General features: G+C 39.1%; 1 protein-coding gene across 1 annotated transcript in view; it reads left to right on the forward strand.

Moving 5' to 3' along the window:
- Positions 1-16756, forward strand: part of ALK (ALK receptor tyrosine kinase) — a 339668-nt gene that overhangs the window by 98065 nt on the left and 224847 nt on the right. Inside the window, exon 3 of the mRNA XM_065058665.1 lies at positions 1691-1855. Within this exon, the coding sequence (XP_064914737.1) occupies positions 1691-1855 (165 nt within the window). The remainder of the gene's footprint in view (positions 1-1690; positions 1856-16756) is intronic.

A 16756-nucleotide genomic window follows, 5' to 3' on the forward strand; every position in this document is an offset into this window, starting at 1 on the left:
ATGATGATGTATCTTCTATAACATGTAGTTAGTGTTGAGTTGCTCTTTTGTCTATTTGTGCTTTGATACAAAGTTTAATAGTCTCTTAACACTTTTCAGGGTTCAAAAAATGTTAGGTTTGTTTTTCTATTTTATTTTAAAGAACATCTAAAGGACTAGAGATAAGTAGTCTGAGGTTTGGGTATGATACTGCAGTAGTATGCTGTGTAGTAAACTGTTCCCTTCTGCCTAAATTGAAGTGTGCCTCATGTATCATGATGTTTATATTGATAACATAGAAGCCTAAAGAAGGTAGCGACTTGTGCCTTCAAATTTAAGGAAATATATATGATCCTTGTTACTGCTGCTTGTGCTGTATATGGATTTCTTACATTATATGGTGTAGTGAAGCATTCAAAATGCTGAGTGAATGATAAAGCACCTGATTAAGAAAATCAAATATAAACTGGAAGAATAGATTTCGCTCCTTCAAGCTTGCTGTTAAAAAGGCAAATTAGCTGGGAAAAGTATAGTGAGAGGGCAACAGTATTAACCTTCAGATTAGAAAATGTTATATCACCAGGAGAATAGGGTGAACTACATAAATCTGTGCACTCTAAGAAGACATTAGATGTTTAATAGAGAATGTAATTGAAGTTTAAAAAAAATAGTTAATTTGACTAATGTTAATTCAGATTATTTGTTCCGCTTGCATAGCTGGTGCAGGACAGTAGACGGTGTAGAAGACTCCAAGGAAGAGCTGGATTATTTTGTTGGGCTTTTCCAAATAGATCTAGCCTTTTCAGAAACAATGAGTTAGGTCAGAAATAGTTTGTTTCTGTTACTGAATATTGTGTTGAGTGCTGACTGTGGTGACAAAAGCACACGTGTACAGGGCATTCCAGAAAATTTAGCAATCTCGATGATTAAAATCCGTGCAGGTTATCACTGCATGTTGTGTTAAGCGACTTGAATTATGGTGTGGTAGTAAATTGGACACTGGGAAGTGAATCATAGTTGCACCAGCAGGGTAATTGGTTTCTGAAAGAGAAACACGTCAAAAAGCACTGTCTGTGTTGGAGACAGGTGCTGGCTGTATTGCCTGGAGGCTGAAGTTTTGCAGCAGCCGATCAAGCTTCTGCTGCTTCTGCTGCCTCAGTGAAGCATTTCAGACCCAGGGGGTCAGAAGGTTTCTTTGCAGGGTACAGTCCCCATGGCTACCAGCATGTCCCATATGGCCAGGGTACATGACGAGCCCTGTGCTCAAGCAGATGGAACATCACTATGAACCATGTTAGTGGTCTTTGCACTATAGTGGTCCTGGTTGAATTTGAACCAGCGTCCCTGAAGAGATTTGCTTTCTCTCCTATTTCGTCAGCTGACGCGGCTGTTTCCCTTTAGTCTAGGTGATGCCTTTTCCCTGCTTTAGCCTGTGCTGCCCTTGTGTCTGTCGTGGAGGGGGATTACTGGCTCTTGAGCCTTCCTGTTGATTTGCTGCTACCTTCATAAAGAACCTCTCTGTGTAGTCCATTTCGGACACTTTTTTGTCTGTCTGTTTAGAGACTTCCTCCATTTTTTTCTTCCTCATCATGGAAAAAAGCAAGCCCTAAACTTACTAAAGTGTGAAATGAGTGTGCATACATACCTTCCAGCACAGAGGAAACTGGATTTGATTAACCTGGTGTGTTCTATGTCTGTTTTCTTTTTCCAGTATTTGACTGCAATTTTGAATCTCCTTGTGAGCTGGAATATTCCTTTACCTCAAAAGACCAGGAAGCCCCCAACAACGCCTGGCTCAGACTGAGTGCAGAGGAGATTTCACAGCTAAGCATCCTGGATGGGCCAGAGAGAGATTATTCTGAGAATACACCTAAAGGTAAGAAGAATACAACTATGTAATGCCTTCAGTGTAGTGGTTAGCTTTTTTGAAAACACCCCCTCACTCCCATCCCCCCAAAAAATCTCTAACAGAAGAACCCCAAAACTCCACCGAAAAAACATGTCTTCCTAAAAGACTTAAGATGGCTGCAATCCTTTTAGTGCAGCAGGCAATGAATGCAAACAGAGTGACAAAGGGAGTCATTCTGCACTTGAAAGATTTGGTTTTGTCTAAAGGCAATCTGCATTGTATATATGGGAAGCAAAATATTAAATATAGCATTGTGTAAATCTGAATTAGGCTGACGCATGCCCTGGATGGTATTTGGACGAGAACAGTACTATGATGCCTGTGTTTAAGGTCATTCAGTGTTTGGAAGAGGTGAATAAAACAGTCTGGTTTTACCTCTGCTCTAGGTCCTGTGTACTGCTTGCTTATTTGGAGACCATTTTAGGCAATGCCCTTTTGTCCCAGGCTTAGGTTTTCTGTTTGGTAAGACATCAAAACACGGATTTTGCCCTTAATAGACAAAAAAGTTCCAGTATCTAAAGAGAGCAGGGAAGCCTGAAAAGAGAGGAGTGCAACAGACTCTTCCCTTTCCTTCAGAGAAAATTCAGTTTATTTGAATTATTTTTCCTGCTCATGATCATAACTGTGAACACCAGCATATTTAATTAAGATTGTAAGTCCTAAAAAGATTTTTAGGTGTATTTGTGCTCTTCTAATCTTGGGAAAGAAGAAAAGTTCTTAACATCCTTTCTGCTGTTAGTGACACCTACTTGAAGTCTCTGCCTGTAAGGGTTGGGTGGTGTTGATGAGAATGGAGCTACAAAATGGGAATGGAGGAGTTAGGACTACAAGCTTTATCCAGGCAAAAAAAGAGGTATAGGGAAGGACAGCAAAGATTATCAGGGATATGGAAAAGTTTCTGTATGAGGAAAAACTAAACAGGCAAAGATTATTTATTCTGTCTGCCATGGTAGGACGTAGAGGTCTATAAAAATGCACATTGAAGAGCAATGGGAAGCAGCTGTGAAGTTAGTGGGTGCTGGGTATAGAGCAAGCAAGAGGAGATATTTTTGATGTAGTACCTGAATAAACTGTGGTAATAAGATGCATGAATTAATGTTATGGAGGCCAGAAGTATGCATAAGTTTAAAGAAAGATTAGATGAATTCTTGCACAATACATTAATCGCTGGTTATTTAATTCAATAGTCTGTTTACAGTCCCTGACTCAAGAAGCCCCTTATACAGAAAGCTGCTAGTGAAAGGATCCTTTTCTTAGTAGCCAGCATCAAGATGGCATTGGAACGTAGGCAATTTAGGCTGAAGTTTGTCTTCTACTATTTTCTCCTTTTCCAAGAGGCAAGTACCCAGTGTCACATTGGTTGAATGCATTTAGATCTGTGGTGTGCCAGGGTGGGTTGTTTGAGGTGATATGTTTTATTGTTATTTTTTTTTAATTATCAGGCATGTTGAACATAGTGGTAATTTTCTAGTAAGCCCTCAGGAGAGCTGTAGGTCTGCAACTCATAGATGACTCTGACTCTTGTGTGTATAAAGACTCGTTTGAAAATCAAGACTTGGAGCTAGCATCTCCTTATTTTAAATCACTTTAATTACAGCTACTTGGCACAGATAGTTGTGTGGTCTGTTTCAATCTGAAATAATTAAGCACAGTAATTCCAACCCCACTGTTTCCTGCAAATTGTACTTCCAATTATCTCAATCTCATTTCACCTCCTTTGCAGACAGTAATGCACAGAGACAAACAGATAGCATAACTATATTTTGGGATGGTTTAGCTCATCCTTGTCACTTGGCTATTGAGTCATGTCAAGACATTGTTAGAGACAAATGTTTTGGGTATGATTCATTGTGCTTCATGTAAGTTTCTGTAAAAGGTTTGGTAGGAAATCATTGGTAGATCTTCCAAAGAGAGACATTGGAAGAACTCCTGTTTTTTTGCCCCTGTCCCCACAGCACGATACAGCTCAGCCTCAAGGTATCAGAACAAATCAGCATGAATTAAGCTACCTAGAGGAAGAACTAGTTTCAGGTGTCTCAGCATTTGATTGTGGTCACATCTGAGTGCTCCACTCGGCGTGTTCAGCATGTGGTGTCACACAAATCATTGATCTTCTGAATAGAAACAGATAGTGAGATGGCAAGGTTTAATGTTAGATTATTCAGGGTAAGAGATTGGAGGTCTGGTTTGCAAGGAATTGCAAAAGGATGCTTAAAATGATAATAGTGGCAGTTGACACTTAGTTTAGATTTTTTTAATTGAGTGGTGGGAAAAACAATCAGAGTTTGGCACATGTAAGAACAAGTTCTGAGCTGGTTATAGTCACTTAAGCTGATGTTGGGGTAAGAATAGAGCTGTGAAAACATCAATTCAGTAGCCGTCACAAAGTAAATGGGGTGTTGGGACTTACTGAAAAGAGGGTAGGAAATAGGAGCAATATACTATAGTATAAATGTGTGGGGAAGCTGTATCTAGAATACAGCATTCTGCTCTGGTTCCTGTGCATCAAAAATAATTTCATAGATCTGGGAAAGTTATCAAAAGAATGGAAACAAGGATGATCTGAAAGTATGTAATGGTAGTCTTTTAGGAACACTTAAATTAACTAGGGCTACCCTGCTTGCAAAAGACATCTAAAGGAATACATGGCAGAGTTCCATAAAAATCACAGAATATTACAAAATCTTTATAAAAGATACATAAAGCTTATAAACTCCCAAGACATCATAAATCACCAAAAATATTAGTACAGAAGGAATATTCATTATTTCTTCTAATACAGAATTGGAAAGCATTAGATTAAGTTAGTAGATGTCAGGATCAAAACAAAAGGGGATCCTTCAGTATGCCTTTTTCCACATAGTATTATTGGTGCTAAAACCTCCTATGAGTGTGCAAATTAACAGGATATGTGCAAGGAAGAAGAATAGTTACAGCTACTGAATTCAGTAGATCCTTGAGGGCCAAGGGTGGGGAAGTACAACTGTTTGCTCTCCCTGTTCATATATTCTTTCTTAGGTATCTACACCTGTCTGTTTTAAGCGACAGATATCTGAAGTTAATGGATCTTTGGTCTCTGCTGGTAGGGTTGGTGTGGGGGTGTGTTCCTCCCTCACCTCCCAGCCCAGATTTTCTTGCCTTTGAAAAGGGAGAGGGTTCCAGACCAATTTGGAGTCAGGGAAAAGTTGCTATTTAAGTTAATATTTCATTTAATATTATTTGCAATTTTGTTGAAGCCTTGGGAATGATATTGAACCATGCAAAAATATTGAGTATTTGGTAGGAAGAACTATCTGTCTATAGAGATCTCTACAAAGGAGGCTGTCAAGGCACTTTGTGTATGGTTGGTGGGGATTGTTTTGTTTTAAATTTTGTGCTAAAACACTTCACTCTCTTCCATTCTCCCTCATCTTGTAAGTGGGTGATAGAATCACTAGTGTATCTGTGAGCTAGGCCCTGCCCAGTACATGAAGATCTCCTGGAGTTACTAATATTTCTGAGTCAATCTTATGTAGCTTTCTCCAGGATCAGAGATTTAGGGTTAAAATTCCACTCATGTGCTAAAGATTGACAGGAAAACTTCTGATGTTGGGATCTGAATCAGGCCCGTGTGTGCTGTAAAGAGCAGGCAATCCATTGTGGATTACTAGACTTTTTTTAATTCATGAATAAGCAAAAAGATGCTATAAAATATTCAAGCATTCTGCATCACTGACTGCATTTATTTATTTTGACAAGTATGATTAATTCTTAATTATTTATGGTCCTTCATAATATATTATACCAGCAAACGTACTGCAGTCTATCGTAATGAAATATGAGGAACTGGAGATCTTGCAACTGTGGCAGTATTTCCTGGGGAGGCAGGTTCGACAACGCAGTTTGCAGTTAGAATGACAGAATTTGTAGACCAAGGAAGTTGGGCTTTGCAGCTGTGTGGGCGTATGTGTTTGTCTTGCTCAAATGGAAGAGTCGTTTGCCTCTCTGATAAAGCTGAGATGGGTCAAACTGGCCATGAATACTGTGCCTCCCAACGCTCAATTCAAACCCAGGGTTTTCTGCACTATGGGTGCCTCTCAGATACAGTAGCAGGTGGTTTAACATCCATCACAAAACGTGCCTTACTGGAATTCATCTCTCCTGCTATCCTGTTGCTGTGCTTATATTTTCCTTCCCCTAGAGAGGCACCGGCTCTGCGTCCTGTCAGCAGCATTGCTTGCTGTGTTGCCCATGGACTTGTGGAGGGCAATAATTGTGGTCCCTGACCTGGGAGCACACTCATGGTTTCTTTCCCAGTCAAATTTTACAAGGAAGAGAGAAACCACTAGTACAAAGTTAATCCTGTGTGTTTAAGGAGGAGGGACCAGGAGCAGCTGGACCCAAAACAAGTACATATGGACTGGATCCAGATTTGTGCTTGATCAAATGTCAGAATGGTCTGTTTCCAACCATAAATGCAGTTTTAAACTTGAAGAATTAGAGGCTTGACCACTCCTGACTATGGTGATGCAAGTGGGTTGCCTGCACCTCTTTTAAATCTTGTGATTTAAATGAGGTAAGTGAAATTCTGCTTCTGTTATCTGAAAATTTCAGGACCACGAACATATGCAGCTACTTGATAAAAATTTTGGATGAAGAGGTAAGTTGGGGACATATGACCACCATTTCAAATAAGAATCAAAAAAGTAATTAGCCACCTTGCAAACATGAACACCAATTGAGAGAACTCCTTAATGGAAAATGTAGATTAAACTTTCATGAAGGATGGCAGGGAAGAGGGAGATGAATGAGGACAGTGTCCTAACCAGCCACTGATTAGTTGAAAAGCTCTTACATAAGTTCTAAAACAAGAAGTTTCTGCACATTGTGTTAATGTGCTTTTGATTTTTGTAATTATTACTAAAGAAATGGAGCAAGGCTAAGGCACTGAGCGTATTAGCAAATGGGAGATAATGAACTGCAGGATTATAAAATGGCTGTTGACTTTAATTTATGATTCCTCAGACAAAGAAGAATGAGGCAGATAATAAAAGATAATAAATAATATTTTGTTTCAGATTATCACGTTATTAACAAAACAGTAGAGCATAAATCAATGTGGGCTTGCAAGATGTAAGTAGTTGGGAAGTTATTTTTCACATAGGACTCTTAAGAAGAAGAAAAGACTTGTAACACAATTCTGTTAAAAATTGGGAAAAAATAATATCTCTGAAAAAGATAGCTATTTACCAGGGGAAAGAGTAAAGGGTAAACAGAGTAACTTGGCTCATGCTTGATAAACAAAGTCTTCCCTTTACGTTAATCCTTAAGGCTGGTTTGAGGATATGCTTTGATCTCACAGAATTGGTCTATCTTATATGTTTTTTTAAACAAAATATCACAGTATTTCTTCTTTTTAGTTAGTAAAACAATACATGGAGTTTGAGGTTTTGGCAGAGTAGGTCTGAAAAAAAACACCCAGAATTGTCTTCTCAGGAGAATTTCTATTTTGGAAGAAAAATGTTCTTGAACCTATTACAAATTTTTACAAAAAACTTGCAGGTGTGAGTTTTTATTACACCCCAGTTTTTAATGCTGGAGAAGAATGTGAATCATCCTAGACTGCAAAGATTCAATCCAGGTGGTTGAATAGTCCTTAAAAAGATACTACTGTGCTAGGATGCCAGGCTAGTTTTATTATTTATAAGCATTCGGATAGACTACAAGTATCCTATAAAGATTTATAAACTTTCACACTTTCGTTTAGTCAAAGTGGAATTCAGTTTTCTATTAGTTATTTTCATCTTCAAGGTGTAGCCATTGAGTCAGTGAAAATAATGGTGTGTGAGTTGTAGGGTCAACTGCATACCACAAGTGAAATAGCAGAAGAATTAAGTGAGATCTGGAAGCAGCACATGGACTGAAAATTATTCATCGATCTTATTGTGAATGAGAGATTTATGGATTTGTAGGGATGACTGTCAAGTTCTTTGTAAACAGAGAGGGTTTAAAAATCAGAAATATTATTTACAGTGAATAGTTCTGGCTGTTCTAGTTGAGATTTAAATTTTGATACTCAGCAACATGTAGGTATCAAGTGTTACAACACAGCCCCATAGGAATTTATGCAACATTAATACACAAAATGCAAACCAAACTCGCTTCCAGAGCACCTTGGGCTATGAAGAAAAAAAAAGTGCAGCCTTTTTGTGGTGATCAGATTCCAGCTCATACTCTGACGATACAAGAAATGGACAAGATTTTCTTAGCATTTTGCAGCTTGCTCTTCTCATTAGTACTACACTTGTGCTTTGTTATTGCAAAATTATTGCCCTTTAATGAGCCTGCTCTAAAGAGGAATATTATCGTCTCATTGTAGGACACTGTTTGTTTATAGAGTAGGTATGTATTTATAGGGACTATGGATAAGCACATGGGTTTGTTGATTTTAGAAATCTTGTTTGTTCATTCCTTAATTCAGTGAAGACTTGTGTGCAACTCGGACTGAAGTGTTCTGTTTCCCAAGCTGAAGAAGAAAAATTAATTTCTGTGTGCATCAGATGTTAGTATGCTCTAATGGCTTGCTGCCTACCTGGGACTAATGTACTTCAACAAGTATATCCAGAAAAGGCACAGACAATGACGAATAAATGGGTTGTAAAATGGTCTCTTTCTCACTCTTAATGATGCTTTCTCCTTGGCAAGATGAGGGACATTAAAAGGACAGCTGGAGGGAAGCATATCCTACTCCTTGGCTGTGTTTGACCTTTTTCTAGGAAAAAACTACTGGATTAACACACATTTTTAGTTGTTTTTTTTTTTTTTTCTCTGTGATGTAGGGACAGTGTTCTTTATTCCTGAACGCTTGTGTACATCCATGCATATGTTGTGTTTGGGGTTTTTTAATTGAACTTTTCATGTGTAGAAAACTCATATTTCTGCAAAAAACATTCAATGAATTAATAAATTGTTATTTAATAGCTGTAATTTCTTTCTAGTCTGCCTGCTACCTCTATTTTCTATATTTATTTTTCTACCGTGCCAGTGATAGCTCACACATATAGTTCTGTACATAAAAATATAATGCATGGTAAAGGAGTATCAGCAAGACACTGTGAGGCACTTGGCTGCATATCGCTACTCCTTGCCAGCCATAGTCTAATTATTTCCATTGCCAATTATTACAATAATCTGGGCTTTTTTAGTATGTTACCTGTGAGACTCTGAGAATGCTCTACTAAATAAGGCACTTCATGCCGTTTTAATGATTTGGGATGAGTGTTTCTCCAGGTCATCAAAGAGAAAGTAAAGCAAAGTGTGGTTAAATCATTTGCCCAAGGTGAGTTGTGTTCCTAACTGTGCCAAACGTGTTAAATCTCTTGCACCTTAACTAATACTGTTAGATGCCTGTTGCTCTGTGGTATATTTGTCATTAAGTTGTCTTGGCCTAGTTTTAATAAATAGATATAATAATTTGGGATTTTCTACATACCTATTGTGTGAGATTATTTTAAAAGTATCAGTGGATTGATCAGAACTGCAATATCTTCACTATTGTTCTTAACATCAATAATAATGTGTCTATTGTGTTGCAGTAGCTATTTCACACATCTATGCTTGAATTAATACGTTAAAAAAGAGTCACGGAACTCTGAAAACTAAGGGGTTTTACTGTTGTGACTCTTGCCAAAACAAAGCCCGAATAACGAAACAAAAATAAAAAAAATGTTAATTTGGAACTGTGATAGAGAAAAGATCATGATTCAGTCAGGATTTTAGGGCAGGCTAATCTTTTTGCCCAATCTAGACAGGCAAATTTGTGTAAAGAAAGAGCTATTTTTAATATTTGTCCTTGGTTTTCTGATGAAATTTTAGTTGTTTAGATGCAGATCTGTAGCGGATATGTTGGTACTAATGGGTGTGTAATATCTCATTTTTGGAAAGACACAATTGAATGTACTGCTTCAGAGATATTGCAAGAAGTGTTCCCCTAGACATGCCTTCAGAGGTTAAATCTTACTTAAAGAATTGTTAATGTTAGAGCTGACTGACGCAGTTTCATTTACCTTTACCTGAAAGGGGAGGGGGACTTATGACTTTAGCAGCGTAACCCTTGAGTTTTCTCTTAAAGCAGCTTAAATGGAGGTTGCAGTGTTAAAGATTGTGATGATTCCGGTTTGTATCTTTAAAAAAAACCAACTTGTAATACCATTTGATGCCTGTTAAGGCGGCCCCAAGCAACTTGCCTAGATTCTAATGAATAATTATCCATTCAATTATGAGTTAGAAGCTATCCCTGAAGTTTCATGTGTTTTCTTTGTTTGTTTGTTTTGAGAGCACAGTTATTAAACAGATGATATAATGTACAAACACCAGAACAGCCATGCTGGGAGAGCAGGAGAGGGAAGCAAACTTACGGCCAGACATCCCCGAATATTTTTACGCTGTCCAGACGTGCCTGTGTCAGGGACTGTGTGCTGAGAGGGGAAATAGAGTATAGTCCTCCGTGTTATGTTTAAGTCTGCTGGGATACTGACTACAATATCTTGTTGTTGATTTGGGGTCTTCAGTCCTAGACCCCGTTCCTGTGTTGAGCAGCGCCGCTTTTCTGTGCAGTCAATAACGTTGTGCATCCCCCTCCATAAAGAAATCACTTTCTCCAAGTCCCTTCAAGTCTCTGTAGTCTCAGTGGCACAGTCTTATCTGTCAAATACAAGCAACCTAGAAAAGCTTGACCTTTTGTCTTTTACCTTCCCTAAATAAACAGAATTTAAACGAAGATAAAGACAAGTATCTTTTGTTAAAATGAAAGTAAGAATATTTAAAAAATTTTGAAAAGGTTTGACTTGATATAAATAAGTTCATATTGCTTGCAAACCCAGATGGAAGTCAGCTTTGTTAGCTGAATACTCCGGTGTCACAAAAGAGATGAGAAAAGCAAGCACCCCTTAATTCTAAATGGCCTTTCCTTAAGAATTCAAGAAATGTAATAGTGGGCTTTTAGACATTGTTCTGAAGTTTTTTTCCTTGCTGTTCTATGGCTGTGAGCAGATCTTCCCACTCTTCTGTGAGAGGCTGTCCTTCTGAATTATCTGGTGGTAAACATGAGTAAACTAGATGATGAGTAGACTTCTCCAGATTTGAAGAGGCTTGCAAACAGCAGAACCAGGTTTGTTGCTTGCCATTGCCTGTGTTAAAAGAATAAACCTGAGGCAGGACAGAGCTACAATAACTCACTGTGTCTGCCCCTTTTAGTGTGGGTCCTCTTGCTGCTTTTGTGCGCTTCCCGGGGAGAAGTGGGAAGGTCAGGGTCGTGGTTTGGCCCAAACTGGCAACTAAGCACCACACAGCTGCTCACTCATTCCCCACCACCAGCAAGATGCAGGGCAAAGAGCATTGGAAGGGTGCAAGTAAGTAAACTTGTGGGTTGAGATAAGAACAGTTTAATAATTGAAATAAAATATGGTATTGATTTTGAATAGCTGAAGGTTCAAGGATGTTCTGGTTTCAAGGCATTTATTCAGTGCATTGAAGAAATAAAAAGGCCATGTTAAAACAACATTATGATGTAAGTTTAATTCCACTCTCGGTGGTTTTCCCAAAAGTGTGGAGGTATTTGGGGAGGACACAGGGAATGGCTTGTGTTTGACTGCCCTAAAGAATTACAGCTTTTTGGGCTGCTGACTGTGGATGGGGCAGGCTCTGCCTGCCTGCCAGAGCTGATCCTGCATGTCAACAAGGTCACTTCATTGCAGGTGAAAGTCTGCTGTGACATACAGAGCTTGAAAGTTTACATACTGAACTTCTTAGATTGAGGGAAAAGAAAAGGTCATTCTGGTAGCCTCACTGCCTGAGTGAGTAGTGTAAAACTATTTTAATTTTGTAGTTGTTGGTTTAGCTCTCAGGTGGCTAAGGGCAATATGTATAGAGTTATTGTGTCATTGTCAGATCAAGGTTCCTGAGCAATTAACAGTTTAGATAATATAATTAATCCTTGTTTTTTCATCAATTAAGGGTTAAAAGGAAGATTCTCACAGTAAGATACTATAAATATTATATATCTTAATTCAGAAGCTATGACTTCCATGTAAATAAATGACCCTTCCAGTGACTAACCAAGTCAAAGGAATATCTGTTAAGCAAGAGCAGATTCTAAAACTGACTACTTCGTAAGGATGCCAAGCCATTTGCAAATTAGTGGCAACAGCTGAGTGAACAGCAACAATTAACATTTTTCATAGCAAGTTTCTTTAAGGACTCTTATTTAGTTGAGAATACTAGTGTAGAATAGGTAACTGGTTGTCTTATCTATCTATGGAAAAGAGGTGTAGATGTAGAGATGTAGATACTTTTCTGAAGGTATTGACCACCTAATTAGGGAACAGAAAATCTGGATTCCGGTTGCCTGTTGAGCTGGTTTGACTGAAAATGGGTTAATTTCTTCATGCATTTAGAAACTGTTCTTTCTCATAGCTAGCACACTCATTATTTGGACTTAGTTTGAGAATGAGAAGATAACACTCCAACACAGGCTTAATGTTTTTAATTGCTCTGGTCTGAGAGCCAAGGACACTCTGAGCTCTGCCCACAGGTGTGAGGCAGCGAGGAAGGGGGGCAGGGATGGGGCAGAGCTTGACTGACATCCACACCAATCAATAAGAGTATTCCATCCCATTAGTGTTACGCTTCAGATTTAAGAGTGAGGCCTTCTGGTTTCTCATCCCCTTTTCTCTTGCTCTCTTTCTGGGGTGCAGCCGGGGATATGTTTGGTGTGGGATGTTTAGTTTGGCTTTTTGCCATTTTGCAGAGGCCTCTGAGCCTTCCTGCCTTTTTCCTCCTTTCTCTCTCTTTGGGACTGGCTGTGTGACCAGGTGCCGTTTCCTGGGACTGGCTGCTTAGCGTGTTCGTGAGGGGTTGCCTTGAGTATCTTTTATTTCTATTTTATATATATATATATATTTACTAGTAGTATATTAGTATTTTGTTATTTTATCAAACTGTGTTTATCTTAGCCCAAGTTTCTCCCTTCCCTTTTGATTCTCTCCCCTATTGTGGGCTGGGGAAGGGGGTGAGTGAGCGGCTATCATGGTTGTATTCCTAGCTCGGGTTAAACCATGACACCTGTAAACCTTCTGGAAAAACAGTGATATTTGTGATGGCTTTGAAGCAAGGGATTACTCAAATGTACATCAGGCCTTTTCAAGGTTGGTGTTTGACCTGCAGGCAGTTTGAACTGCAGGCAGTTCTTTCTGTGGTCAGTGTGCAGAATGAATGGTTAATGGCAGGTGTTTGCTGTACAAGGGACTCAAGTAATTTTTGTTGTATGTAAAGCTGAATTGAATATGAACTTCTGGAATGTTTGGTGTGTTTGTATTCAGCAATGTTTCAACTGATCATCTTAAAATCAAAGAAAACTCAAGAACTAAAAGTTAAATTGTTGACTACTTAGAAATGGGACTTGGGCTTCCATTACCACTAAACCTGCTGCTCTGTTTTACAGTGAGCATTTGCGGGTCTCAGTGACAGGACTAAGAGGTATTTTACTGCAGATGAAACTTGGGGAATCGTCATTCAAGTTTTCCTTGTATTGACGACAAATCACCTTGCAAAGTCATACCAGAGCTAATACGCTCTCAGTAGAACTGGCATTGTGCTTTTGCTTATGTGTTTAGCTGAGATGTTTGGGGAGTTCATGTCACAGTTGAGTGCTGAATGAAGCTGGGCACTTCCAGTTCTTTCCACTGACTTGTCGTGAGAAGGTTTCTGTCTGGACAGGAAAGGGGAACCATAAAAACGTGCTGGAGTGGGGGCAGTGCTTGAGTGATCATTGTCCTGAATTTTCATTACAGAGAGAGTGACAAAGTGTAGTTGAAGTAACTTAGCTCCAACCAGATAAGGTACCTCACCTGGGTGTGAAGCACCACTTAGCTCAGGGGAAGAGCTTTTTTGCATGGAGGAGTTTGGCTGGGATGTCACTGAAGACACAGGAATTAACTCTATGGAAAAGATGCATGTTACAGACAATGCTTTTAACCACTCTCTGCTATGCTTTTTCTGTCCGTAGGAAATGATACATTTCAGAGTGCTTTGTGGGTGGGCAAGTGAAATGCACTGCATTAGGGCTACAAATTGATTGCTATGGGCATGATATTAATGTTATGTCTGTTAAAACTCGGTGTGCCACCAAAGACTGATGCTGAGTGTGAAGTTTTTAAGGGGCACTACAGCAAGAATGACCTAAAAAACTTGCAAATATTAGCTAACTTGTTGGTTACTTGGTATGCTACTTTTATCAGCAAGCCAATGAAACTCAGTTATTGAACAATTCTTTTTTGCTAGAAGAGCTATTTATAACACAGACTGCAGAAACTTCAGTGAACTGGCTTGTTCCCTTTTGTTTGTTTTGGTTTTTGTTTGGTTGGCTTGTTGTTGGTTTTGTTTGTTTGTTTTTTGTGGTTACATTTTCAGAAAACCACCTTCCTATTCCCTACTTCTCCTCTGATCTTTAACACATATTATTGTTGTGTTCTTTTAAAAGCATCTTGGGCTTGCTGGCTGAAGGGGTTCAGACTGCGGGGGTTCAGAAATGGCATTTTGCTAGCCCAGGTGTATTTGCAATGGGCCTGTTTGTGAAATTGCTGAAGTAGCTCCCAGTTTCTCATCATCCAGCTAAAGCATATTAAGCTGAAGTCTGGGCTGTTCTGTAAAGCCTGACACTGTCATGAGGTGATACAGGTGTGTGTTGTGTCACTGGCTGCAGGTGTGAGAACAAGCATAGCAACAGCTTTTCTTTTTTTTTTTAAACAGGGGTGCAATGCCTTTCTTACCTACACAGATGCCAGCTGGGGTGGTAGTGTAAGGAGGTAATGCTGCACTGCTTTTTCCCTCCTCTACATATTGAGGGAAATCAGTGCTTGTTATGTATGTGGATGTTACACACTTCCCCCATGGGGTGGTTGGCAGCAGAAAGGCCGGAGGGAGGTTTGCCCCTGCACAGGGTGTTTCTGAGTGTGATCCAGTTAATCATCTTTGATCACTGACAGAGTTGATATTAGATCAGCAACTTACACCACCAGCAGCTTGATGACCTGTACTGCAAGCTTGTGAAACAAGTTCAGGTGGGAAGAAACGTATTTTGCAAACTGCTTTGCAATTCGGAAAATTATGTTAAAGGAGGGTAGGACTCACCATTTTATTTCTCTTAAGAATTGAAACGTAAACCAATGGCCTGTAGCTCAGGGAGGGGAAAGCTAGGAGTGCAGCAAAGGGACTGCATCACGTAGAAACAGTAGCATATCTGGTTAGTGGAAAAACTCTGCTATAGGGCTCTATCCTGCTAAGGACCAGTATCTGCTGCGTGTCATTGAGATACACAGAGAACTCTTCTGTTTTTCTTAGGACCACTCAAACACCTACAGCATGTGCTTAGGGACTTTGTTAGATTGAAATACAGGCTTGCCTCCCTGCAGTGTGGGGTTCACAGAACACGTTAACTGTTTGACAGCAAGTCATCTCTGCTGCTGAGACCTGCACTTTGGTCACCACAGAACATAGGTATAGAAGGACAGTGACTTGTCACTGGCCCCAAAATACAGTGGTGTTTGCTCTTGTCAAGTAGAGGTAACAACCAAGAAGGATTTCTCCCCTGCACCAGCTTTGGTCTGTAAAGTACTAGCACTGAGAACAGAGATAATTTGTCACCTTTTCCTTATTACCAGATGTGTCTTTAATTGATGGGAATCATTGTACAATCACTTTTTTTTAAAAAAAAAAAAAAAAAAAAAAAAAAGCTTTTGAGGAATTTTGCCCCAATTGGCAGAAATTAATGAGGGTTGTGACTTTGTAATCAATATTAATTATTGTGTAGTTAATAGTGCTAAAAATAACAACTTAAACATTAATATTGGATGTATTGGATGATTGATTTGTGAAACCACTTATAAATAATTGACCTTTTGTTCCCTAAAGCTTTTTTTGAGTAAAGGGGGGAAAAAAAAACATTGGGCAAGCATTTCAGTAGCTAAAGCACAGGTAATACAATGTGTCGTAGCAACCACTGCTACTATAACTAGGTTTCTATAAACTAAGAGCTGTGTGTTTTAATAGTTAACCCAGGAAACTGGAAATTGGTATTCCTAGGTGGTTTTCCATTCCGTTACTGACTCAGTAGGAATATGATCACGTACAGCAGCCATTTTGTCTCCCACTTTACCAGTGAGCAAGACTGTTCGAAAATAGTCAGCACACTCTGTCAAATGTAATGCTAATAAGGATCAGTTCTGGTAACACTGTTTTACAAAGACAAAAAACTGTATCATCCTGTTATTTTAAGAATACATGCGCTCAATTTACAGATGACAAGGTGGCTTTTTTTCCTGCACTGGTAACTGTCAGTCCAAAGGACCAGATTCTTCTGGATTTGTTCTCTGTTATCAACAGTACTAGAGGGCCTCTGACTAGGCCTTTGCGTAGCCTGATCTTCTCTTGTTGAATAACTGAGAGTTTTAATATTTGAAGTGGAGGAGCACCCTGCTTCATTCCTGGAAATTGTCAGCCTTGTGCCATCAGAGATGTAAACGACATGTTACAACAAGCCTGTTTACTTGCTTGCTTGTATATTAAATGAGGAGAGAAAGGTGAGTAGGACCACACTTTGTATGTTTGCAGAGTACTTTGAGTTCCTTCAGAGGGAAGGTGCTGTGAGTTAACATTATTGTTCTATGTGTAAGTGACAGTGGGTTGTTCTGTTCCTTTGCAGTAATGGGACAGTGAAAATGGATTATCATTAATGTCAGCAAATACAGTTTTAACAATGTTAAACCCATATCTTTGTGAAATGAAATGAGATTTCTCCTAACACAGCTACTTATTTGTATTCACTATGCATTG

Source organism: Columba livia, chromosome 3 (genome assembly GCF_036013475.1).
Source record: "Columba livia isolate bColLiv1 breed racing homer chromosome 3, bColLiv1.pat.W.v2, whole genome shotgun sequence".
Lineage (NCBI taxonomy): Eukaryota > Metazoa > Chordata > Aves > Columbiformes > Columbidae > Columba > Columba livia.